We start from the raw sequence: 27,081 nt of genomic DNA, 5'->3' as shown, positions 1-27,081 counted from the left end.
ATATCTTCATGTGAACATAGACAGGATAGTGTCAAGAGTGCTTCCAGGTCAAACCCCTGGCAACAATGGGGAATAAGACAGAAAAGTCTTTTGTTTCTTTCTTTTTCTTTTTTCACCTGATGAAGCATCTGCACAGTATGGCCAATCTAAACACTACACCAAATCAATTTTTGCTCCGGGAAGTATAATTCAGCACAAGAAATTGTAGAGTATTTCAGTTGTGCCCTGAAATCCGCTTTTGTTTTATTGAACTGTGACATCAATGTGCTCCTTCTACACATGTTGTGTGTGCTGCAGAATTCTGGTATCTTGACTTCTTTGTAGTAGAGGTTTTGACTTCTTTGTAGTAGAGGACCCATTCAGGAGTGCTGGATCTTTATTACCCCACTGTAAGCACACACACTCCAGGCTATACATACAGAAACATTCACAAGGTACAGTGGGACGAGAGGACAGAATTCTAGAGGACGAAATGATGTATTTTTTAAAGTGAAGGTCATTTGAATTCTATTCAGGGATTTACTTCCAATATGTAGCTGGAACTAATATAAGTGTGACGTTTGCCCGAGTGCTGCAGGGCGTGGAACAGGACGCACAGACTCCCTCAACTTTGCGAAACATTTCATGACATAAAACGTAAAGACAATGGTGGCACTCACAACATTGACAATGTACATAGACACACAACGCTAACAATAAAGACTGCAACATTAACACAGGCTAGACACACATGGATACTAAGATTATACTCAGACGCTAATAAAGAATGACCAACAGTGAGGCATGCACTAACGGGGTTTAAAATAGACTGACAAGCATTAAATGATAAACCCCGTACAGGTGCATGCCATGACGGGGGTGTGGCTACAAACAAGCATGAACCCCACCTGCATGCGGCAGGCCATACCATGTGACTTGTGGGAGGGGGAGAGTCCTGTGACAATAAGTTATTTTAACATATAACTGTCAGGCTTAGGAGACAGAGTAACTTGCAGTTTAGATGTATGTAATGTAATAACAAAGGGGAGTCCAAACACAGCATTGTTAAACAGGCAAGGGCTGGTCACAGTGCAAACAATAATCCAGGCAAACAAATCAATGTGAGAGTAGACAATAAGATCCGAAGAAACAGGCAGAAGTAGAAAACTAACCAGATAAACTGAATTATAGGACTTATAGGAAACATTTGGCTGGCAAACAAGACAATATGGAAGGGAACACATAAAGATGAAGGAACAAACAAGACACAAGTGCAGCTAATATTCAGGGGCTTTGGATAGAACAGGGGGATTCTGGGTAATGTAGTCCACCAGATGTGGATTGGCGCTGAAGGAGTGACAGTAATGTATAAGTAATTTTATATGTTTATCAAAATATTATACATTTTATTGTGTATATATATAATCTTCCTGCTTTAGGTTAAAGACATTTCATCATATCGAACATTTATGTAGACATTTCTGGATTATTTCTTTATTCTGTATTCCTAAACAAATGAAAAGATTGTTTACACACTTTTCAGAACCACAAGTTTATGATGGGTTGAGTAAAATAATTTGTCAGGACTGGAGACTGGGGACAGACACAGGTGCAGGGCCAGAAACAAGGACAGGTGTAGGGGGAGGAGCCAGGACAGGTGTAGGGGGAGGAGCCACGACAGGTGTAGGGGGAGGAGCCACGACAGGAGCCATGACTGGAGCAGGAGGACGAAAACAGCAACAAAAGCGTGTAAAGGTCCCCAGTTTCACAGCTTAGTCCAGGAGCCGACAGGGCAATGGGCCGTTGAAGGTGACAGGTGTGACAGGTGGGGCAGGGTGTCCGCAGGATGGTGGGTCATCAAAGTGGACCGGGAGAGCCGCAAAAGCCGCAGGTGGGTCCAGGAACTCTTGTGGCTGCAGGTGGTGGAGGGTGGCCATGTTTCTGTGGCAGTACTGGAGACAGGAGACAGTGGAACAGCAGCTGGCAGGGACTCTTCTGGGCTCCCTCTGAGGCCTGTAGTCTCCCCCATGCAGGGACTAGAGGAGGTCTGGCTAACCACAGTAGAGCCCCATCCAGGAGCATACAGTGCCCACAAAATCCACATCAGAAATCAAAAGGAGAACTATTGTAGGTTAAAAATGCACGTTACATTTTGGAGATCCCAGCGCAATGTTCTCATTTGACTTTTCTCCACAGCAACAGAAAAACTGTTATGTGGTCTGGCATTAAACTCCACACCATCCAATTAAGACGCGTCTCTGATCTTTTTTATCTTCCTACATCTCACAGAAAGTCAGGTAGGCCTATTTTAAGGGGAATTTCATGGAGTGAATATAGCAGGGATCTAATTATAAAGTTTAAGTGATGATCCATGACAGCTTAATTCTAGCTCTATACGTTACTTCTGACAAAACAGGCAAAATATGCCTTTTTGTAAGATGTATTATTTATATCTGAAAATATAGACAACAACTAAATATGTCTGAAAATGATAAACAATATGAATACAAATAATTATTATCATATATAATTTTGGGTAATATTTATTTCCGATTTTTTTTTTCGGAAAAGGATAATGGAACATTTCCAGGCAGCTGAAGGGAGTCAAATCAACTAGAATCACATTTTCTATCTAATTACATTTTCCTACAGTCAATTTATGTTATCATACTTTTTAATCGATGGTAATTAAATGAGCAAGACATAAGTGCTGTTTCCAATTTAAAATCGTATTGTTAATTCTAACATTTAATAAATACATAATAAATACGGTTTGGTACTCTGAAATATGTGATGGATTATTCTGGATGTACTTATTTTTTATTCTTCACTTTTAATTATTACACATAAATGCCACTCCTTGACACAATAGAGACATTAACGGTGGCACTCACATGTAACATCTACGAGCAACACGACTCCACTTAACACGTAACAAAGCTAAGCAACATGCAACGAAAGACGATACAAACGTGTATGACAACTACATAGACGTTTCAACCTTACAGGGCGACAATGACCAACGGGGATCACACACTGACAGGGGTTTAAGTAGACAGAGTAACGTTTAAGGTTAATCCCTGTCCAGGTGTACGCAATCCCCGGGGGGGCGTGGTTACAAATGACACACGCTAGTCCTCCTGCACGCGGTGGGCCGTACCATGTGACTCATGGGAGAGGTTCCGTGACAGGTTGGATCAATTTTATAATTTGAAGAGTAAAGTCAAACATAGGGCCTCTATATACTTTTAAACAAACATATCCTTTCAGTTCTATTTATTGGCAAGTCTTCTCATTAGGACAAACGTTTCGCTCAGTGGTGAAGTTCTCCGCTCAAGAGGACAGTGTTATAGAGGTAGGCAGGGATAATGCAACCAGGCTGTGGGCAGAGAAGTGACTGTGAATGCAGGTAGTGGGGCAGGGGCAGAAGGTCAGACAGAGGGTCAGGTAGAAGGTCAGGCAGAGGGTCAGGCACAGGATCAAGCAGAAGGTCAGGCACAGGGTCAGGTAAAAGGTCAGGCAGAGGGTCAGGCACAGGGTCATGCAGAAGGTCAGGCAGAGGGTCAGGCGATCTGCAAAAATTATTACACAAGTCCGAAATATTTGTGTTTCATATTTCATCATTCTTGTCAGTCATTTTCCAGCTTTTTTGGTTCTTCTGAATACACAGCACAGTAGAATTGTGGGATTTTTATTGCTATAATAAATGATGTTCTTTTAACCAGAAATACTTTAATCTCTGAGTAACACATACTTTTTGTTATACATACATACACTAATGCATGTGAATAGCTTGAGCCATGAGTTTAGCACATATGGCTTTGACATTACTGTATAACTCATCATGATGCATATTCCTGCAAGCGGTGGGTGAATGGAAGCGAGAGGCGGGTCAGCAGAGAGGTCATCTTTATTCTCCATTGGTAATCCACGATGGGAACATGGGATCTCAAATACAAGGTGTACAGGAGCTAGTCTTCCTCTAGACAATCAATTATGCATGGTTCGACTTGACGCAATAATACCGCTAATGTGCAGCTCCATCTCCTCGTATCTGGGGGTTAAAATAGAGCAGGGAGTGAATGTGAAATAGGTGAAAGCAATTAGAAATCAGGGGACTGTGAACGGGGCAGGTGCGATGAGTAGTCCCTAGCAGGGGTGGGTGTGTCTCCCCTGCTAACTGGCTGACCAACCATGACAGTATCCAATTAAAGAGGAAGCCCTTGCTGGTGATTATAGAAGTGGAGAGGTTCCAGGGAAGTTTTCCTTTAAGCCTCAATACCATTTTTTTCACTGCAAAAACCTTTGAACTCAACATACTTACTTTCAGCAAAGCATAAAAATTGATCAAGGGATGCATGTTCTTCTATATATAGATGACTAGCTTTGTTACAATTATCCTCCAATAAGAGATCTTTCATAAAAACCAGTGGTAATGCTACAGATGTGTGCAACTGGATTCCATGGCTTAACCTGATGAGCAGATAATGTTGACGTTTGAACTGAACAAAGTCTTCAATTCATGCAGGATAAAGTAAGTCATTTAAACACTGCAGTTTATCCAAAACTGACACACTTACAGAGGTGTGGACTGTGGCATTAGATATGACAGAGAGATTTATATCGACTCCTCTGTTGCCTAAGGTGTGACCTGTGGGAAAATCAAAGCAAAATCTATGTGCCACTGTGCATAAGGACTACATTAAGAGACACAGCATGTTTTTTCCACTTGTTCTCTGATATTTTAAGAAGTGTGTTACATAGCTGCTGCTTGACTTTTACAGTAATAGCAAAATAGCAAAATAGCAGTGAAACTCCTGAAGTTGTAATCACCAGGTACTGTCTAAGCTAGATCAGGCTGGTCTGGATTTGAACAATATCTCTGCTTACACAACAGACTATGCTAGTGTGAACTATGGAAAACACAACAATGTATTTCAAAAACAGAAACTGTCTCAAAAGGACGTGGTTGAAGTGAACTGTTTGTATATAAAATTATGCTGCAGGAAAAATGCATTTTGGTAATGAAAATGTACTGAAGGTATTTGTCTTGTATTTTTGTGTTTGTTAATGTTATTATGCACTAATGTCCAATTGATATAAAGATACTAAAAGATACTAAAATCTTTCAAGTGTACATTTGCCCTCTTATTATCATCATGTCAGTATTAGAAGTTAAATCATTACTGCTCACTCAATGGCTTTAGTGGCACAGTGACTGTCTGTATGTGTGTAGGACACCACCTTCTTCAGAGGGATGTTCATATTCGTCACACTGGGCCAACAGTTGGTGCTACACACATGTGGAGCTGTAGGAGTCAGAAACAAACAGTTCACATCATCACCTCAATCCAGAAAGTCTTCTGCTGAGTCCTTCCTCTTTTATTTACATCAACTCTCACATCCTCTTTTTCCTCAGTGGATGGTGAGCTTTTGAACTTGAGCTCACTGAATGAAAATGTTTGTTTCCTTCATTCTTTTTTTTAAACCTTTCAAATTGACATGTCAATGAAAACTAAGGATAATTTTCACATGAATGAGGAGTCACAAGTCCTAACAGTAGATAAAAAGAGCCAAATCAAACAAATTAGACAAAAACATTAGACTGTCATTTATTTTTAACATTGAAATGGCTGTAGGTCATTCAAGGGCTAGAAGAGGTGAAATTATATTCTACGTTTGATGACATGAGACTCTGATGTACAGACATTCATTCAAATTTCATTTCACCTTCTGGGTGGGAGTACAGGAAAGATTGTCACAGAACGCTCGCCTCCCGCAAGTCCCGTGGTTTGGCCCACCACCTGCAGTGGGAGGATCCTCTTCGTAGCCACACCTGCACACACCTGTATTGTGTTATTCTTTGTGTATTTAATCTTTTGTCATTGTGTGCAGTGTTGTCGGTTATTGTTGACGTAATATGTTAATGTAGCGTGAAAATGTGAATGTTAAATGTTCTTCTTGTCGTTGTTAAATGTATCCTGTTCATCATGTTTCTTCAGTGTTAACTGTGTTGCGTTCATTGTTTATAATACATGTGAGTGCCGTTGTCTTTGTGTTTCAATTAAATGTTCGTCCATGTCGAGGAAGTCTGTGCGTCCTGCTCCACGGCCTGCGGCACTCGGGCCACCGCGTTACAAAGATTGCTCATGGTGTCTATCAAACTGCAGAGGACCAGACAATTACACCTCAGCACAAACACGCACACACACACACACACAGTGAACAGAAAGAATAGACTTCTTTTTCTCCGTTTACTTGTATGAACAATTCCTTACATATTTTCTCTGTTAGGGTGGTTTAGAGGAGCTTGTCACGTCTGAACCCTCCTCTGGGTTCTTATTATAAATCCATTGTTGAAAGTAGTATCTGACCAATATGTTGAAAAGAGGGTCTGACCAACGTGATTTTGAAACACAGTAAATCTGTACACACTTGCACTGCAGATTTATGAACTATTTCATTGGCAGACATCAAACACTGCAGGTATTGATGGCATTTCAAGGCTTAATTTAGGTCTTCAAAATCGTTCTGATTCCTGAAAGTAGGTTTATTTGTTTATAACTCACTTTTGTAAATAATAACATTTGATATCTACAAACAAGTAAAATCAGTTGTGGTTTTGAAAAAACAAACGAGTTTTCTGATGTTCAGCTGACGAGAACAATGAGCAGCTCATGAAGTTTTGTGCTTCTGTAAGATTGAACACCTGCACCGTTAAAGTCCCACAGGACACAACAAACTGTAAGTGATCAAGACTGGGCCCACATTCTATTAATTCTATTGTATGATCATATTGTGGTGGACAAATTCTTGGATTTGCCAGTACTATAATTTCTAAGCCACACACACAGACAAAAAAAAATGAAAACACAAACCAGAGAATTAGTTGAAGAGAAGAGCTGGTACTTCTCCCAGAGAATGACTGAAGAAATCACAAAGAGCCCAAACTTTTAAATAGTTTTCTGTGTGTGATAATCGCCCCTCCTTCTTTACATAACAGTTGTTGAAAACGCCTACATTATATTCAAATCATACATTTTTTAAATATTACGCAAATTAAAATACAATATCACACAGGTTGAAGTGTGACACCATTATTTCCAGTGTGTAACAGCCCGATTTCTGCAGGGTGAGGAGTGGGACATACAAACTTGACATAGACAGACATATTATACATATTTATTATACACACACGAAGGACCAACATATTGGCACTCACACAATACCAGGTAGGTGAACACGGACAACAGGTTACAAACATAACATACGATACTACCGTGACATGAACACGTAGTCCAACATGAACATGAACAAAGACCGACAACTCTGCACTCTCCTGCAATGGTTTAAATACATGCAGACATTAGACACAGAAGCTGGTGCAGGTGTGCGAACATGGGCGTGGTCACAAACAAACTCCCACATCACACAGAGGGCCATACCACGTGACCAGTGGGACTGGGAGCGGTCCGTGACACAGTGAAGAACCTCCTCAACTCTAGGCTTTTGCCACTTAGGGTTTATGTTATCAATATTTCTAATTCAGTGCTTAAACCTTTCTGCCTACAAACATTCTTTTTATTACTTTAATATGATGTTCCATGCGTACATGATGGATCAACTTTGATTTACATCTGTAGCCAAAAGTGAGTGTTGTGTCAGTTGTATTTAGTTTGTGGTTGTGTGAAGTACCCGCTTTATGTGGTGGTGAAATAATGTTCATCTCTAAAATCGCAGACGGCCACTGAGACACACACAGTGGGTCTGGAAGTCCCTGTGTAACAGTGGAACCTGAATGTCACATCTCATGTTCATGTTCCTCCTCCTACCCACATCAGCACAGGTACTTTCACTACTGTCCAGGAAAATAGCAAAAAAAGAAAATCATTATTACAGTAAAGGCATGCTTGGTCAAGATCTCCCTCACACACACAGGAACTGAGACCGCATCAAGTGGAACACTGTTATACTTCCTTATTCCATGCAGTTCACATCTCTAACACATTCAGCTTCTCAGACCTGTTCACACATCTGATTGGAGCTGGGGGTCCACAGCCATATCACAGTCTGCTCGTAGACTGGGTTCAGCCTCCAAACAGTGTATTCACTGAATATGAATGGAATTTCAGTCTTGACATTTGATCATAATCTGACATTCAGTGTTTAAAGGCAAGGCAAGTTTATTTGAATAGGCTTTATCATACACAGCAGTTCAAAGTGCTTCACACAGACAGAAAAATAACAAAGCTTATTAAGATATAAAGTACATAAACTTGAATTAAAAATAAAGTGTTGAGAAAAGAAAGAAAGAATTAAGAATCAAAAGATAAAATTACACAATAGCATTTAAAAGTTAAATGTGCAATACTACAGAATTTGAGGGAACAGTGTTTAATCTGAGCCAAACGACTGGATAATTAAGCATGTTTTTTATATTTAAAACCACAGGATCAATTTATAAACAGCACAATAGCTAAAGTCAATTCTGTTGTATATTGTTACTTGGTGTAAGGACTTGAGAATTGGGGTGATGTGTTCTCTTTTCTTGGGGTGAATTGGGATGATGTGTTCTTTTCTCTTGGGGTGAATTGGGGTGAATCAGGGTGATGTGTTCTCTTTTCTTGCTCTTTGTAACATGTCTGCCGGCCCGAGTGCCGATGGGCGTGGAGCAGGACGCACAGACTCCCTCGATGAAGTGACACATTTATTAACAAAACACACGAACAACAACGATGGCACTCATACACAACATTAATGAAAGACGTGACTCATACTTAACAAAACACAGACAATACTAACATTAAACGATGAGTACATATGCATATACAGCAGCAGACTAACAATGACCAAAACAGTACACACACTAGCAGAGATTTAAATAGACAAAAAACACAAGACATTAAACCCAGTGCAGGTGCGTGCAATTACAGAGGGCGTGGTTACAAATAAGGTGAACCACATTGCATGTGGCAGGCCGTACCACGTGACTCGGGGGGGGGGCATACCGTGACACTCTTATTTGAATCAACTGTAGCTGTTTGATTCTCTTTTCTGGGAGTACTATGAGGAAGCCATTACAGTAATCAACCTGCTAGAGATAAAAGCATAGATGAGGTTCTCAAGGTCTGGTTTAGTTAAGAAATCTCTGATCTTGTTGATGTTCTTAAGGTTATTAATCTTGATTTGGCTGTTAAAACTTAGATCAGATTCCATTAGTGCACCAAGGTTACAAGCTAGCACTTATACATTATAGGGTATAATGCCAAAATGGCAGCTAGTCTGTGGCTCTTATTGCTGTTCCCAAATTTAATTATCTCTGTTTTATTTTTTTCCACCTGCAGAATTTTATGGCCAACCCAGTTAATTATCAAACGCTGCACTGAAATAGAGCAGTAGTAAAACTGATACCTCCCTAAAGTCTGTATTTAAACAAATATGATTAATTACTTTAATTAGCGCAGTCTCAGTCTATGGATAGTTCAAAATCTGATATTTGATTTTGACTGATATTTCTCTAGACAGCTCTTTGAAGATAGAAAACCTTATAATTTCTTAACAAAGCTGCTTCCAGATTTTTCTTTTATAATAGAGGCTTCACAGATGCAGTTTTGAGTGAGTTAGGAAAAACACCCTAAAAGTATAAAGCAGATTCATTTTAAGTTTCTGTTTGATGCAGTGTGAGGTCCGAGATGATTCAGAGCTATTTGTCAGCATCTGGCAGCAAACTACTGCATTCAAATACTTGAGTTAGGATTAGAATTAGGATTAGGGTTAGAATTAAGGTTTCCCAATATACCAGGAAAGGCTATGATTCGTTCAAGTACCATAGGAATGCATCTTTATGTTGAACCTCTTTTAAATGACCTTTTCCTTTTTTTCTATATATTTTCTGTAGTTTTTGTATATGCAGCTCAATAAAACAAATTGTAACAAGTAATGCATTGTTGAAAAACTGACTTTATTATAGAAAAAAGACTTTTACCAATATTTTACCAATATTTAAGATAAATAGTTCCTCACGGTAGACGGTTATATGTACTTATATACAGTGTGTATGTGATATAAAATCTTAGGCATTTCATAGCCTTTAGCTGGTCATCTTCAGTGTTTGGAGGATGTTGTATTTCAAGTAGCAGGTGTAGATGTTGGGTTTCCAGTAGTAGATACTGTTCTCTGGTCCACTGCTTTCATGTGGTTATTGACCCAGTCAGAGGCAGGATCCACACATCTTTCCACTAATCATCTTAAAGCTGGAACAGAGACAAAGGTACAGCAATGTTCTGTTAATACAGCAGGCCAACACCATCTGAGTCAGTTTAGAACAGCAGTCTGCAGCATTATTATGATGAATCATCAGCATTATGTAGCAGTAGTTTACTTTCTCTTGTTCACATGTGTCTCTGGTGAGGTCATCAGCAGGACGTCTGTGCACACAATCCATTAAAACAAGAGTTGGCAAGAATTTGTGGTCAGAAGAGGAAGAGACTCCCAGTCTAAACAGAGACACTACTTAGAAGCACATTTAACACTGAACCGGGGTTTGAGGAAATCTCCCTCTGCATCACATAAACTAAATTTGGTAGCTTTATGTAGCTTTTTCTCTTAAAATTATTACTATTGTGGTGACTGTTGGCCAGAAGAGGAGGGCTGCCTTTGAGTCCTGGTTCCTCTCCAGGTTTTTTCCTCATGCTCTAGGGAGTTTTTCCTTGCCACTGTCATCCTTGGCTTGTTCACTGGGGGCTTGGACTTGGATATTTGTAAAGCTGCTTTGTCACAATATCTGTTGTAAAATGCGTTATATAAATAAACTTTGATTGATTGATGTAATAATCAGTGTTCTTATCAAATTCCTGAACTTTTTGTTTGTTTGTTTATAAATTACCATTTTTGTAAATATTACCATTTTTTATCTATAGATAACTTAACTTAATTTGGGGTGCCTAACGTTCATCACGCTTCAGTTGAGCCTTTCAGTTGTACCATTCTCTTGCAGGTGATATGGAGTTCTTAGGGACTTTCTGCACCCCTCCAATGTGACACAGTTCCTTCACCAAAGCATTTTTTAAATGTATCCCTTGATCCCTTGAGTACCATATGCCATAAGCACAAATGTCATGGCACAGTGGAAGCTCAGTGGTTAAAGCACTTCACTAGTAATCAAAAGGTTGCCAAATCAAGTCCCACAAATGCCAACTTGCCACTGTTGGGCCCCTGAGTAATGCCCTTAACCCTCAATTGCTCAAGTTGTATTCAGTCAGTGTCAGCTAAATATAAACTGTAAATGGTGCCAATGAGTTGCCCTGTATTCTATTTCTGGAACAACTGCTGGGGCTTGGGGCAGTCATAGCTCAGTGGTTAAGCTATTTGGCTTATAACTGGCTGGTTCAAGTTGCCACTGTTGGGACCCCTGAGCAAGGCCCTTAGCCTTGTACTCAGTCATAATTTTAAGTGGCTTTGGATAAAAGTGTCAGCTAAATGATGTAAATGTAAGGGGGAACTGCTAAACATAGAGTTGAGGAGTTGGAGGTAAATGTTCAGCACACTGTAATATGGTGCCTGCTGTTCCTTCTATGGGCCCATTGGTGGTGGCTCATTAAACAAAGTTAGGGTTGTTTCTTCAAAAACATATCAGTGATTGCTGTGAAGTGATATCCTGAATCAATGGGGGCCTGACACACAGTTCCATTCACCACCACATCTGCTTCATTACTAGGGCCCACAAGTGCTGTCATTACATTTTTGAGTTGCTGTTGTATAAATGCTTTGCTGACAACCCATGGTTGCCCTAGTTACCACAGGTTCTAGGCGTTTAAAGACTGGTCAGCCTCATTAACACTCACTGCTTGGCCTTGCTCCTGTCCTGCCAAAATAACCCTGCAATAGTAAGCAATATGTTAGGGTTTCCCACACTGGTGACAGATAAAATCTAGCTTGTTCTTGTATATGTAACAGCACGTCCCACCACGTGCATGTGGAGGCGTCATTGTTCACTGTTTTCGTCAGGACTGCCCCTTGTTTGTAATCACACCCCCTGCACACCTGCACTTTATTTGTTCCATTTATTTAGGTATACAAACCCTTGTGTTTTGTAACTTATTGTCAGTCATTGTTTGTGTTGATATTAGTGCTAGTGTTTACATTTACAGTTGCCTGTATAAGTTGTGTGTTTAATGCTCGTGTTTATGTATCATTTATGTCACTACCTTGTTGTATGTGAGTGCCATTGTTAATGCTTAATAAATGTCTGTCTTCGTCGAGAGACATCTGCGAGTCCTATTCCTTGTCTTGCTGCACTTGGGCCTTCACAATATAATTGCAGCCTCCTAATGGAACTCCCCAAAAAGACAATCAGACAGGCCATCAAAATGCCGCTGCCAGACTTCTGACTACGGGCAAAAGAACTGAACACATGATGCTCATTTCTAAGTTCTTACACTGGCTATTGGTATACTACAGAGTTGACCTTTAAGGCATTATTACTGGTCTAATAATCCTGTAATGGTGTAGGACGAGTGTATCTATGTGATACACTGCAGTGTTATGAGCCAAGCAGAACCCTCAGATCAGATGTAGTCGGTTAATCCTGCCTAAGAGACAAACTAAGCATACAGAAGCAGCGTGTAGCTATGATGCTGTTTATAAATGGACCCAGTGGCTTTAAATCTAAACTAAAAACATCCTTTATTTGGTGAGGCTTTCATCTCGGGTAAACACTTTTCCCTCAGATCCTGTAACAGTGCACTGTTACACACTACTGTGCACTTTTATATGTCTTAATTCTTCATTTATTCTGTATTTATCTTTATCACAACACTTTATATCTTAAGCTTTATTTTTTATGTCTGTGTGAAGCACTTTGAATTGCTGTGTATGTAAAGGCCTGTACAAATAAATTAGCCTCGTCTTGCCTTTAAACAATGACTGTCCGTTTAGGATCAAATGTCAAAGGTTTGACTCAAATTCCAGTCATATGCAGTGAATACACTTTTTGGAGGCTGAGCCCAGCCTATGAGCAGACCATGATATTGTGGTGGACCCCCAGCTACAATCAGACGTGTGAAGAGATCTGAGTACATGTACGTATGAACTGAACCATTTCAGGACTGTTCCTGAGAGTCTAACCCTCTTCTCAAGTCTGTCTATAAGAACGTTTTGGTCTATAGTACCAAGAGCTGCACTGAGATCAAGCAGTAGTAAAACTGGTACTTTTTCCAGATTCTGTATTTAAACATATATGATTAATTACCTTAAATTAGCGCAGCCTCAGTCTATGAGCAGGCCAAAATCCTGACTAAAATCTCTCTAGACAGCTTTTCAAGGATAGAAAATCTGTCATTTCTTTTGGGAGTTGCTTCCAGCGTTTTATTTTATAACAGAAGCTTCACAACTGCAGTTGATAGTTAGAAAGAACAAGCTAAAAGTTCAAAGTAGATTCATTTAAAGTTTTGGACTGATGTAGTGTAAGGTCCCGGATGATTCCGCAAAAATTGTCAACATCTACAAGCAAACTACTGCATTCAAATATTTAAGCTTAGAGTTGGCATGAGAGTTGGGGTTATGTGAGGGTTTTCTCATGCACCAGGATGTAGCGTTGAGCGATAAGGAGGCGGACGCATGCGCGGAGAGGAGCGAGATTTATTATCGGCAAATCCAAAATCAGAGCTGTTGTCGTAGTCCAGGGTCATAGAGCCAACACGGAGAGTACGGGGAAACATGAGTAAACAAAAACACACACAGGGAAACACATTCACAAATTCAATAATTCTAACAGTCACACATCCAAACAAACAACGAACAGCCACGACCAAGACACACAGCAGGGTTTAAATACATGAACTCGAAACGAGGGACAGGTGTACGCAATCAAACAATGTGAGAACAAAACGAAACTATAGACCGGAACTAAACAAGACAGGGAAAGAAACTGATCGTGATACAGGAAAGGCTGTGATTAGTTGAAGTGCAATAGGAATTCAGCCTTATGTTGAATATAGTTTATATATTTTGTATACATGCAACTCAGTAAATCATAAGTTATAACAGGTAATGCACTGTAGGAAAATGAGCTTTATTTTTAAAAAATTTGAAAATAACCATACAATGACACCCGAGATCCACAATGTGATTCTCCGAATGTTTTATCATATGAATAGTGTAAAACTGAAAATACAAACAAATCAATAATGCTTACGTAGAATTATAAATAGCTATATTTGCTATTAACTGTAGCATATGCTGTTGTTCTATAGTCAGCAACACTTTCCATGCTTACCACTCGACAGTTGGTGAAGATGTATATCATCTCAACTTCAATATCCAAAAATCCACTTAAACCACACATGAACAATAATAAAATAGTATTACTCACAGGGAGTCACACTGTCCTTCTAAACTAGTAATAAACAGATTATGGTGGATTTTGTAGCACTCAATCCAATGTGCTTTCCCTGAACACTTCCTATCTCAATACTTCCTACTGGGTTTTTCTGTTCAGCCAGCAGGGGCCGCTAGAATGCCAAAACATTTATTGGCCTGTCCAGAACACTAATTACAGAATGTTACCAATATTTAACATAGTTCTTCACAGCCTTTAGCTGGTCAACTTCAGTTTTTGGAGGATGTTTGTTTTCCAGTAGCAGGTATTTTTGTTCTCTGGTCCACTGCTTTCATGTGGTTATTGACCCAATCAGAGGCAGGATCCACACAGTACATCTTTCCACTACTCATCTTAAAGCTGGAACAGAGACAAAGGTACAGCAATGTTCTGTTAATACAGCAGGCCAGGACTTAATGACCCAAGATGGCAAAAATGTACCTGTGTGGGAAAATCACAGTAAACATTCCTGATGTAAATGACACTATCAGTGATAAATACCTGTGGAAGATTCTCCCACTGGGCTTAGTGTGAGTGTGTAAAATCAGCTCTTAATGTTGTCGCTACAGCACCTTCACTGCAGCGTTTCAGCAGGAAGTCCAAACCTGATTCCAGAAATGGTTCATAGATGCAGTGTGTGGACTGTGTTACACATATGAAGGGCTGCAGCAGGCGTATGCTGCCTCTCAGAGCAGGTGATACTCACACGAGAGCTTTGATGGAGCAATCACTTCTGGTCCAGCTGTAGGACACGATGCGTTTGAGGGGCAACTTCTTCTGAGTCAGATTAGGACAGCAGATCGCACGGTTACGAGCATCGGGACCTGGAAGACATCAGCAAACAGTTCCAGACAAAGTCACTCAGTACACCAGTGAGAGATTGTACCACTTTTTTGTACCTTTAGGCCTAAACTATGTAACAGTGATGTAAAAATGAATTCTCTCAGTTTGTTTCACATTAGTAGTTTTCACAGTAAAAGACAGAAAGCATCATATAACAGAGAGATGGAGACTCACCACTAGAGACCAGCTGGAGAGAACAGAGCAGCAGCACAAACAGCAGAGCACACAGGTTCCTCATTCTAGCAGAATGGCTGACTACACACAGAGAGAGACTGTGAGGGCAGAGTGGGCCCTGTACTACAGGAGAGAGGAACTGAGTGTGTATGTGGACCTGTGTGAGGAGGTGAGTGTGTGTGAGGAGCTGAGTGTGTGTGAGGAGCTGAGTGTGAGAGGAGCTGAGTGTGTGTGAGGAGCTGAGTGAGGGGGGAGTGACCTGCACACTGTCATTTATACACACAGACAGAGCTGTTTGTCAAAAATCCCTAACTGTTAATAATAATAATTATTATTATAATATATTGTATTTATTTATGCTTTTCAAGGACCAAAAGATGCTTACAATTGTCAGTAAAAAGATGTTGATAGACATATAAGACAACATGTCCAGTGTACATAACATTTACAAATAGCACTTACAGGACACGGGCACGATGAGAGGGCTGTTTATGTTTGAGAAGTATTCCAGGCAAAAGAAAAAAAGATATTTTAACGCTAGATTTGAATATAGATGGAGTTGCAGACTGTTGTACCAGAGGGGAAAGCGATCCAGAGTCAAGGAGCACATCTAGAAAAGGCACGATCACCATCGCCATGTAGGCTGGAGGAGAGAACAGGAACAGTACGCAGCCCAGCTGAGGAAGATCTGAGAGTGTGAGTAGGTTTGTAAGGAAGGAGAAGATCAGACAGGTGAGGAGTGAGGTTATTTAGGGCTTTGTAGGTAAATAGGTGGATTTTAAACTGAATACAATATTTTACAGGAAGCCAGTGGAGATTATTGAGAACGGGCATAATGTGATGGAGCTAGCGAGTGTGGGTGAGTGAGGTTGAGTGCAGGTGAGTGTATGTAAGAGTGGGTGTGTGGGTGAGAGTGGGTGAGAGTGGGTGAGAGTGGATGAGAGTGGGTGTGTGGGGGTGAGAGTGGGTGAGAGTGGGTGTGTGGGTGAGAGTGGGTGTGTGTGGGTGAGAGTGGGTGTGTTTGGGTGTGTGGGTGAGAGTGGGTGTGTTTGGGTGTGAGTGGGTGAGAGTGGGTGTGTGGGTGAGAGTGGGTGTGTTTGGGTGTGAGTGGGTGAGAGTGGGTGTGTGGGTGAGAGTGGGTGTGTTTGGGTGTGAGTGGGTGTGTGGGTGAGAGTGGATGAGAGTGGGTGAGAAGGCAGCAGAGTTCTGAACCATCTGAAGTCAGTGAACAGAGAAGGAGGTAACACAGAATAGAATTACAATAGTCCAACCGACTAGAGATGAATGCGTGAATGGGAATTTCTACAGCAGACAGAGAGAGGGATGACCTAATTTTGGCAATGTTACGCAGATTTTAAAAAGATGTTTTAACTTTTGCTTAACACTAAATGATAGTGGAATCAAGGATGTCACCCAGATTTTGAACCAGGAAAGAGATACAACTGTAACATCAACGGAGAACCAGCTTTATTGCGAAATGATTCAGAAACAAGTATCATGATTTCAGTCATATCACCATTTAGCATAAGAAAATTACACTTCATCCATATCCTGATTTTTGATAGACAGGTTTCCTCTATTCAAGAGGTGGATTTTTATTGGATTTAGTACCGAGATGAATCTGGATGTCATCCGCATAGCAGTGGAAGTCAAGGTAGAAGTGACGCAAGATATGTCCTAAAGGAAGGATGTACACAATGAATAGGAAGGGCCCAAGAACTGATCCTTGAGGAACTGATTTCTATCAGTTAGATATGATGGGAACCGGTACAGGGGGGAGCTGTCAATGCCCAGCTCACACAGTCTAGGCAGAAGGATAGAACAGCTTACCGTGTCAAAGGCTGCACTTAGATCTAGCAGCAGAAGAATACAGAGAGCACCAGGATAAACAAACATGAGGCGATCATTAGTGATTATTATTCGGGACTTTCAGTGCTGTGGTAGGGACAGAATCCAGAATGGCTCAAAGTGATTTTTGGTTTCTAAATACTTTTGAAGCTGATGTCCACATGAATGTGGGAGCATGCCAGGGTGGATACGTCACTCCAAATGGTACATCCCCCGCTCTCTGGCCAGAGAGCACATCATGTGTGATGTCAATGTCTCGGTTAGTCCCTCCCAGCTTCCGTGTTCCATGTTTTCCCTGACTTATTTATTTTAGTTTCATTCTGTAGTTCCGTTTTCAACGCCCCTCGTTTGATTTTCCACACCTGTCCCTTGTTTCTAGTCTTGTTAAGTTCATGTATTTAAACCCTGTTGTGGTCCCTCTGTCTTGGCTGTTCATTAGGTTCATTGTGTTTGATGGTTGTGCATGTCTGAATGTGAATGTCTTAATACCTGAGAGCCTGTATCTGCCTGTTTGTAAGTTTTGTACTCCGTGCCTGTGTTTCTTCTAGCCGTCGTGTTTAGTCTTAGTTCTTCCTACCGTCTTTGTTATAGCCTACTTCCTCAGTTTGCCTTTGTGTGCCTTTGGTTTGTTTATTCTAGCCCTTGATTTGTGTGTAATGTATCCGCGTACTCTCCGTGTTGGCTCTATGACACTGCTCTACCCTAACGACTACGACTCTGGATTTGCCCTTAATAAATCTCGCTCTTCTCCGCACACGCGTCCGCCTCCTTACCGCTCACCGTTACAGTCAATGAGATCTAATTTTTTATTTCATAGTTGCAAGCCTATTTTGTTATCTGCTATGTATTACAGTATATACAGCATGTATGCTGTTGCAATACTATTCATGAAAAAAGCTGTCCACTTGTAATTGTATTTTGCTTTATGGTGTGTATGTACTGAAAATTCACGAATAGCCTATATATTTGTGAACATACATATACATACAGCACCAGTCAAAGGTTCGCACAGACCTGACAATGTATGTTTTTAATAGTAATGAAGGCATATTAGTCTAATGGGTTATTCTTAAGATTCTTTCAAAGACAAATATAATTTGGGAAATGCGCTAGTCTATATATGAATTCATTTTCGAAAACAGACACACACGGTTTTAGATGCACCTTATGCAAATAGTTTTCTTTCAGAACTGTCATTCCTCCCCCTACAAACTGCTGCCCCAGCATCACTCCAAACACGGATGCATGTGCAGAGAAGAGCGAGATTTATTAGTGGCAAATCCAGAGTCAGTGTCGTTGCAACATTCCAGGGTCATAGAGCCAACACGGAGAGTCTGGGAATGTACGATAAACTAAACAAAAGCACATGAAGACAAACGGGAAGCAGGCTATAACAAAGAGGCTAGAAAAAACAGGCTTCGATTCACAAACAAGTGTGAAGCACTAAAGAGTGAAACACTTACAATGTGTTAATATACATCTATGAGGGATAATGTATTCTACAGGGATTAATGTGTGCCAGAGCGGTTAATGTATTTTACAGGAATTAATGTGTTTTACAGAGATTCATGTGTTCCAGAGGGGTTAATGTGTTTTACAGGAATTGTTGTGTTTTACAGGGATTCATGTGTTCCAGAGGGGTTAATGTGTTTTACAGGAATTGATGTATTTTACAGGGATTCATGTGTTCCAGAGGCGTTAATGTGTTTTACATGAATGAATGTGTTCTACAGGGATTAATGTGTTCCAGAGGGTTAATGTGTTCTAGATGCTTAATGTGTTCTACAGGGATTAATGTGTTCCAGAGCGGTTAATGTATTTTACAGGAATTCATGTGTTTTACAGGGATTAATGTGTTCCAGAGGGGTTAATGTGTTCTACAGGGATTAGTGTACTCTACAGGGATTCATGCGTTCCAGAGGGGTTAATGTGTTTTACAGGGATTCATGTGTTCCAGAGGGGTTAATGTGTTCTACAGGGATTAATGTGTTCTAGATGCTTAATGTGTTTTACAGGGATTAATGTGTTCCAGAGGGGTTAATGTGTTCTACAGGGATGGAGGGAAGAATGCGAGGATGAAAAACAGCTCCTCAAACCTTGCTAAGCACGGCTGCAAAGGTGTTAACGGCTTCCAGTGGAACTGATCATGTGAATGCTGAATTCTGTGTACTACAGCACCATAACTGCTCATAACCTTCTAAAGTCATAAGCTTCTAAAGTCATTGCATAATGATTCATTGTGCAGCAGGACAATCGCCACAAATGCACCTTTAGAGTATTTTGATAGCCAAAAACTGGAATGACGACTTGGTCTATCAGTCACACTACCTAATTTACATTTGATCATCCCACCTACTGAAGATCAGTACAGATGCGAAAACCATTTATTTATGGTTGTTATTTACTTCTTGAATCTAATATTTTCATTTAAAATCCACACTGTCCAAACAACAAAAATTGTCAGAAACTTTAAAACAAAGATTATTGCTCACCTATGCTCTGGTGCCCTCTCGTGGAGAGTACCTAAATATATACTATAATTCGTAGGGGTTTCCTGTGCTGACACTTCTGACTGAAACTGTATCTAGGTGCAGCACACTTGTTTTCAGGTGGCTGCATAAAGATTTGTGTGGATGTTCCATCATGTTGTTCTAGTTGTATTAATGTCTGAAAGTTCAAATAACATGTAGCCTCTCTCTAAAGGCGCCCTAATAAGATAATTTAGGGGGAGCACATCTCAGAAATTTCGGGTTAGTTAAATGTAATTTAGCGCGGTGCCTCCAAAAATGTGTCTACTTCAGCTATGTTGATAGCAATAAAGCTTTTTAAACCCCTCGTGCTGAGTGACCCGAATGATTCACATGTTAGTAAACCCCAAACGACACTTTTAATGTAAAAAAGCACATATATGAGTAAACTATCATTAGCAGACGCAATAATAAATGGTCAATACAATTAATACGAACATGACCCAGAGTTGTGCTGTGTCCACTTCAGCGCGTGGATGTTCACAAGCGTCTGTTAGCACTCGCGGGGCCAAACGTTGGTGCGCGTGAGTAGAAGGCCGGATGACGTGCTTGAGACGCGCGGCGCGGGTTGGCCGACACTCACGAGACCCTGACCCGTGTAGAGACGGGCCGTAGCGTCCGCGACCAGCCGCTACTCGCGTCTCCTCTCAGCTCCGCACACGACACCAGTGTGGTGATCTCTGTTGACTCTGGGCCTCCTTGTCTGTCCACACGAGCAGCAGCGTGGAGGATTCCGTCCTCTTCGCTGAGAAGCAGCCAGTTCAGCGCTTTAGTCTGCAGCTGGAGATGTTCAACCCAATATGGCCAACTCTCGTCACAGAACCGAAATACACAGACAGTGCCTGCCGCAAAGAGAATATACTTTTACACAAACAAACACCGTTAGACCTGAACCAAAAAAAGAGATGAAAAAGTTAGTTTGGGCCCATATACAGCGTATATTAAGCCTCCAAAAACCGAAAGTAAAGGGGAAAACTCCCACTCTCTCTCCAGCCAAAAACCTCCCCATACGTCCCAGTCTAGTCCCGCCTCATCATCACTGATTGGTCAGAGACAATGTCGCTCAATCCTACCAGCCATCTGATTGCTCGCCTTGCTGAGAGACTGGCCGTGCCAGCGAGAAAACTGGCGCGGAAAAGATTTCTGGGAAATAGAGTATTTAACACTCAGTACAACAATAGCAAACAAATACACAATAAACAATATTGGGTTCCCTTCCCTTTTTCAGGGCCCCTACATAAATAAAACTACTAATTTAAATAGAAAAGTTATTATTAATTCGTTTTCTTTGCAATCGTGTTTACTTAACAAGTGGGAAGCTTCTACATTTGGTCTTCACTCACTGATTTTTTACACCCACTGGTTTTAAATTATGTTGGACCACAATATGGAGGGTTTCCCACTTGCAAACCTGAAACCATTAAAATGTAAACACAATTGATTTAATACAGCTGTTAGATTAATTAATTCACTACTGAATTAAACATCTACTGTTCTTGTGTTTATCACTGGTGAAAGCAAACAGTGTGGGGCTGAGAGGAATTAACCCAATAATCACATTATATTTTAATGTCTACTACTGTGGCAGTGAAAGAGGGCTGTAGGAAAGATTTTAAAACCCTTTCAGGGTTTATTCTTGTTGAACTTTTCATTAATGAGAAAGTTCCTCTTAATTGGATATTTGCCCCATTCAGAATTGTATAAAAGACGTGTTGTTCCGCTTTGATTTTTTTAAATCTGCTGAGGTCTGTGGGAAGTGAGCGTACGGTCACTTTCATTTAGAGATTTTGTCAGTGTACATGTCCCAATGTCATGCACACTTGACTACTAATCAGAAGGTTGCTCGTTCAAACCCCACAACTACCAAGTTGCCACTCTTTGGCACCTGAGCAAGATCTTTAGCCCTCAATTGCTCAAGATGTGTTCAGTCATAATTGTTACTATAATTATAATTGTTATCAGGTAAATGTAAAAATAACAAACCACAAATTTGTGTGTTGTGATTACTGTGTTGCAGTGTTTTCTTTCATGGCACTATTTGCCTGGTCCTCTGTACCTGAGCTTCAGGGCCTGTGGGGGACATGCTGTTTTTGTGGTTCAGCAGCTTCCACGTCCTTCATGACCTGGGCTGTACCAGGAGCTCCATGATGTGACTCAGCATGCCCAGCAAGGAGGGATGGCCAGAGAGGCCAACGCACGTGACACAGTATGAGCGGTGCTGGTTTTGGTGGATTTGACTTCCACCCATTTGGAGAACTTGTGTGGTTTGTGTGGCAGGCGCATGTGTGCCCCCTTGTGGCCTCATAGTCCAAATGTAATGAAACTGAGATAGCTATCATAGCTAAGTTACCTGGAAAGTTAATTAGCCACACACATTAATGTTTTTATATTCCATTATAAAAAACATATTTTATATTCTATTATGTTTGTTAGAAATTCCACGTGAAGTATCAGTAATCTGTCAGACATCTGTAGTGATGCATTTGAACAGGTAGAGAGTAGCAGCTTTAATTTATTAGTAGTATTTCAAATTAGTAGTCCTCCAGCATGAGGGGGAGGTATTAAAAAACAATTAAATATGTAACTAAAAATAAATGAGAGGAAAAGAGATGATTGGAGAGGAGAAGAGAAGAAGTACCAGAGGAGAGGAAGAAAGACATGGAGAACAGAGGAGAGGAGAGACCCAGAGATGAGAGGAGAGGAGGAGGAAGAGAGAGAAGAGACGAGTGGAGAACATGGATGAAGAAAATATATGACTGGAATGGTGATTAGAATATAGTGGCCTGGAGGAGAGAGTGCTAGAGAGGAGAAGATAAGTCAAGAGGTTAAAATGAGTAAATAAAAACATCAATTAAACATCAAATAAATACATCAATTTCCTAAACCTTGGTCACTATATGTGGACATTCAAATAACAATACATAGATTTCTGGTTATATGAGTATCATTATACTTTATTAGTCCCTTAATAATAATAATAATAATAATAATAATAATAATAGCTCATGGCTATGACCTTCTTGTATCCTACTTCATATGAGGTTATTTTAATAGCTATAAAAAGTGTGTATGCTAAGAAAATCTCTAATAAGCCAAGTAAATAAACAATGAAGATCTCTTTCACACGATGTCAGAGACCTTTTGGGACATCATTCCAAAATGCTACACATATTCTAGAACACTGACCAACCTGCACAGGAAGGTGAAAGTAATGACAGTTTTACTAGTTTATTTAAAATTTTAAAATTCTACACTTAAAAAAATGAACTTGTTTCACAGCTCCGAGAGGGAGAGCAGCCCCAGCAAGATCAGAAGATAAGAGAATGAACTGGAATGACAAGTCACTTCACTCAAGGAATAATAATATAAATGTATGATTGACTTTTTGTAGAAGTAGTAAAGATAAAGTAAAATGTAAGGATTGTTTATCACAGCCTGCGTTTTATTGATTTTTGAAGGTGCAGCTCATTTGTTATGACAAATATAACATCTTTAAGATATTTCTTTAATCACATACAATACAGTCCAAAGTCTTAGTTGATTAGCAAGAACTTCATGTTCATGTTTATTCCATGATTTATTCAAAGCTAATGTAAATGGCAGTGGTAGCTCACGGGTCAAGGTATTTGACTAGTGATCAGAAGTTTGCCAGTTCATGTCCCATCACTGCCAGGTTGCCACTGTTGTGTCCTTAGCAAGACCCTTAACTGCTCAAAATGTATTCAGTCATAGTTGTCACTTTAGATAAATGTCTCACCCATCTGCAATAGATGTAAATGTTTACTTAGCTGATATGTATTACTCTGGAAAATATTATTTAACTCATTTTTGATCTTCTTGAGAAATCTGTATAATAAACAAATATATCTGAATATATATTCAATATGAAATAAATCTTATATGCATAATTTTTTTGCCTTTTTTAAAAACTGTTTCTACAGCATGCATTTCATTCAAACTATAATCCATGTAGACTTCCAACACACACTGTCAGCTGTTTCCATCTCTTAAAGGGTAATACGTGATATTGACTCAGTGTGGTAGTGTGTGGAATTCTGCTGAAAAGCTGTAACAATGTCAAAGGTGCTCAGTGAAGATGTTTGAGGCTGATCTGTTCCCCTGATAAACTACCCCAGCACCAAATCACTTCAGTTCGTTATAGCACATGGCAGACTTTTTCGACCTGAGTGAGTATAGGATGCAGAATATAATGTAATTTAGATAATGAGGGCCTCAAATGATCTCGAAATGGTTGATGGGTTTTCCTGTTGTGGTGAAGAGCTTGTTCTCTTGCCACTGTCATAAGGTCATGCCCAACCTGCACTGCTTCAAGAAGTCCCAAAAGTTCAAATCCAAATGTATTTGTATAAAGCATTTTTACACAACATGTTCTCACAAAGTAGCTTTACAGAGATCATATGTACATAGAATCCAGTTCCAAGCCCCCAGTGAACAAGCCAAGGTGACAGTGGCAAGGAAAAACTCCCAGAGAGCAGAAGGAAGAAACCTTGAGAAGAACCAGGATCAGAAGGGGAACCCATCCTCCTCTGGTTGACACTGGATGGCAAATAGCGCAAAATGAATAAAAGTTGCTTTTAACTTTAATATGCTTTAAAACTTATGAAGAAGAAGAAGAAGCAGCTAACAAACCAAATGGAATGACAATATATTTGGCAAAAATACTGGTGTTATTCAGTTTGTAGAACCAATTTGTATTCCACAGAGTAAACAACTAAGACAGTCTGGCAGGAGAGCCAATGGCAGTGGTTATGACCCAATCAAGTATAGAGGGTCCCTGCTGGTCAGACTGGTCTGGTCTGGCAGTTGAGCCAATCAGGTACAGCTGGAGGGTTGCTGGTGGTCAGATTGATCTGATGGACATGTAGATGAGCTAATTGGGTACAGCTGGAGGGTCCATGGTGGTTAGACTGGTCTGAAGAGCAAACAACCAGGAACTCTTATTGTATCAGCATCAGTAGAGATGAGAGGCTGTGCAGCTCAGCAGAAAAAATCACCTGGAATTCATTAGCTCTGTTTGGAATGTACTGTACAGTTATATATGAATTTAGAAGTTCGTCCTCTTTGTAACAGAGTGAACTGTTAAGTGTTTCCAGAGCTTTCAAAAAAGGCCACTGGTAACACTGCAAATGTGTGCTCACCCCAAGGCCTTATCTCAGTGAGTAGAATATGTAGCTGCTGAACTGAACAAAATCTTCAATTCATGCAGGATAAATCAAGGTGTTTAAACACTGTTCTAGATCTTGACTGATGTCATGTTCATTGAAACTGTAGTCGGTATTAGTAATGTTCCAAATGAGCGCCCCACCTTTAGAATTCAGAACAGCACAGATGTACATCTGGAAAGCTCCCTTCTCTGCTTCCCTCTTCTGTTTATCCATTTTATTTCTTGCTTCTTCTCCAAATGTTGTGCTTTCATGCATTTCAAATTCCTGAGGCTTAGTATTTTTAATACAGGTTATAGCCTCTTGTGTATATATCCTGTTGGGGACTGGGTTCAGTCCCTGTCTGGGCTCCATGTTATACCAATAATAATCCTTGGAAAAAGCTCCTATCACTTGACTTTGATTTCCTACCTGGAAATTGTAAGTCACTTTGGATTAGGGCATCTGCCAAATGTGTAAGAAATGCATCATATAACAGAGAGATGGAGACTCACTACTAGACTAGAACAACTGGAGAGAACAAAGCAGCAGCACAAACAGCAGAGCAGACAGGTTCCTCATTACAGCAGAATGGCTGATTTCACACAGAGAGAGACTGTGAGGGCAGAGTGGGCCCTGTACTACAGCGCAGAGGAGCTGAGCGTGTGAGAGGACGTGAGTGTATGAGAGGACTTAAGTGTATGAGGATTTGAGTGTGTGAGAAGAGCTGAGTGTGTGAGAGCATCTGAGTGTGTGAGGAATGACTTGCACCTCTGCATTTATACATAGAGAAGGAACTGTTGTGTCTGAATGAAATCCCCAGTGGTTCTAAATTAAAACCTGTTTCTCTCTGAGTCAGTCTTGCTGCTGTGAGGTGCGTCTTGTTCTCTTTACACTTACATCACGTCTGTGTGGTTACACAATCTCAGCTATTTACAGACCACTTAGAATTTGCCCCAAGATACAGAAATGCACATCTTGCTATCACGCCTTTACGCAATGAAACTGATACATTGTGTAGGCAGCTAAAACAGCAAAACTTGCTATCGTGTTCTTGTAATTATTTGATGATGTCACCTGCCTTGGTAACCAAGAAGGTCCCCATGAGGAAGTGAACAAGAGGATTTGAATTTGGTGCACCTGCTCAGGTATGCTGTGCCATTCAGGGGGTATCAGGGTCCTTCTGTGTACCCGGAAAACACGTCCCACTCCCATTCCCATCAAACTGCCATCCCAGCATCACACCAAACTAGATGATCCCGTGAAGCTGACTAACTTCCGATCCTCAGTTAATATTTCATGCTCGTGTGATCTTTTATAACGTGTCATTGTTTTATATTCACAATATTAGCAGTTTACAGGTTGTACCTAATAATTATTAAATCAGGTCAAACATGAATGAATTTGATAGTGATTGTGAATTATCTACCTGGTTATTACAAACATACTTTTTATGATTGATATTCATCTAGTTTAATAATTACATTAATTATGTAAATACAATAATTACATAGTTTAATAATTACAGCAATACAGTTTTTTTAACAAAGAAATGCTGTTGTGGGAAATTGTTTAGGGGACTTTTGCATTGTGTACATTGCATTTGCTTTTACATAAAAACTTCATTAGTTATAGTTTAATTGTTTTTACAAACCATCTGAGAACTGGGATCACTGTATTGCTTTTTTGCATGCCATATGAAATGGTGCATTGGGGTCTTTAAAGCCAAAGCAATACATGTGCTAGGCCTGAGGTCTTGGCTTCAGCCTATAAGAAAATGTGTCTAGTTTAGGTTCTCAAGGTTCTCGGGAGACTGAGGAGTAAGAGATCAGCAGCCTGGATGGTCTCTATCCTGCTTATGATCTCTGTCACTGTGCTGAACATCTTTCCCCATCTTCACTGATATGTTGTATGTTGTATGACTTTATTGCACTGTATTGTATTGTTTGCACTTGTGTAGAGTGTTGTCTATTGCACTTGTTTTGTTTTATATTGCACCATGGTCCGGGAGGAACATTGTTACGTTTTTGCTGTGTACTTGTGTATATCTGAAATGACAATAAAAGCCTTTTGAACCTTTGAACCTTTGATCTCCTCTATCAGTCCCTGACAAAGTGTCCTGTGTCTGTTTGTTTCAAGACTTCTGTCATCATACCAGTTCCCAAACAAC

The 27,081-nt window shown here is 40.2% G+C and overlaps 1 protein-coding gene across 4 annotated transcripts; it reads right to left on the bottom strand.

Moving 5' to 3' along the window:
- Positions 1-14,029: 14,029 nt before the first annotated feature.
- Positions 14,030-20,766, bottom strand: LOC113568696 (C-C motif chemokine 13-like). 4 transcript variants are annotated; one of them, XM_035532164.1, is made up of 4 exons: positions 20,188-20,766; positions 15,374-15,496; positions 15,063-15,180; positions 14,030-14,716 (listed from the first exon to the last, which is right to left on the bottom strand). In XM_035532164.1, exons 2-4 carry the CDS (start codon positions 15,435-15,437, stop codon positions 14,587-14,589), a joined length of 312 nt encoding a protein of 103 aa, XP_035388057.1. In that variant the 5' UTR covers positions 15,438-15,496; positions 20,188-20,766; the 3' UTR covers positions 14,030-14,586. The 4 variants fall into 4 exon arrangements, with proteins under 4 accessions (XP_035388057.1, XP_035388059.1, XP_035388058.1 ...); XM_035532166.1 differs by having other exon boundaries at positions 15,374-15,454; XM_035532165.1 differs by having other exon boundaries at positions 15,374-15,450.
- Positions 20,767-27,081: the final 6,315 nt, after the last annotated feature.

This window comes from Electrophorus electricus, chromosome 12, assembly GCF_013358815.1.
Source record: "Electrophorus electricus isolate fEleEle1 chromosome 12, fEleEle1.pri, whole genome shotgun sequence".
NCBI classification, from domain to species: domain Eukaryota; kingdom Metazoa; phylum Chordata; class Actinopteri; order Gymnotiformes; family Gymnotidae; genus Electrophorus; species Electrophorus electricus.
This window is presented reverse-complemented; position numbering and strand designations above follow the sequence as displayed.

Bases quoted from the DNA above. Each gene is read 5' to 3' on its own strand.
- LOC113568696 (XM_035532164.1), bottom strand. From the start codon at position 15,437: ATGAGGAACCTGTGTGCTCTGCTGTTTGTGCTGCTGCTCTGTTCTCTC. The intron at 15,181-15,373 runs GTGAGTCTCCAT...GATGTCTTCCAG, and splicing joins TCTCCAGCTGGTCTCTAGTG to GTCCCGATGCTCGTAACCGT. The intron at 14,717-15,062 runs GTGAGTATCACC...TCTCTGTTCCAG, and splicing joins TGCTCCATCAAAGCTCTCGT to CTTTAAGATGAGTAGTGGAA.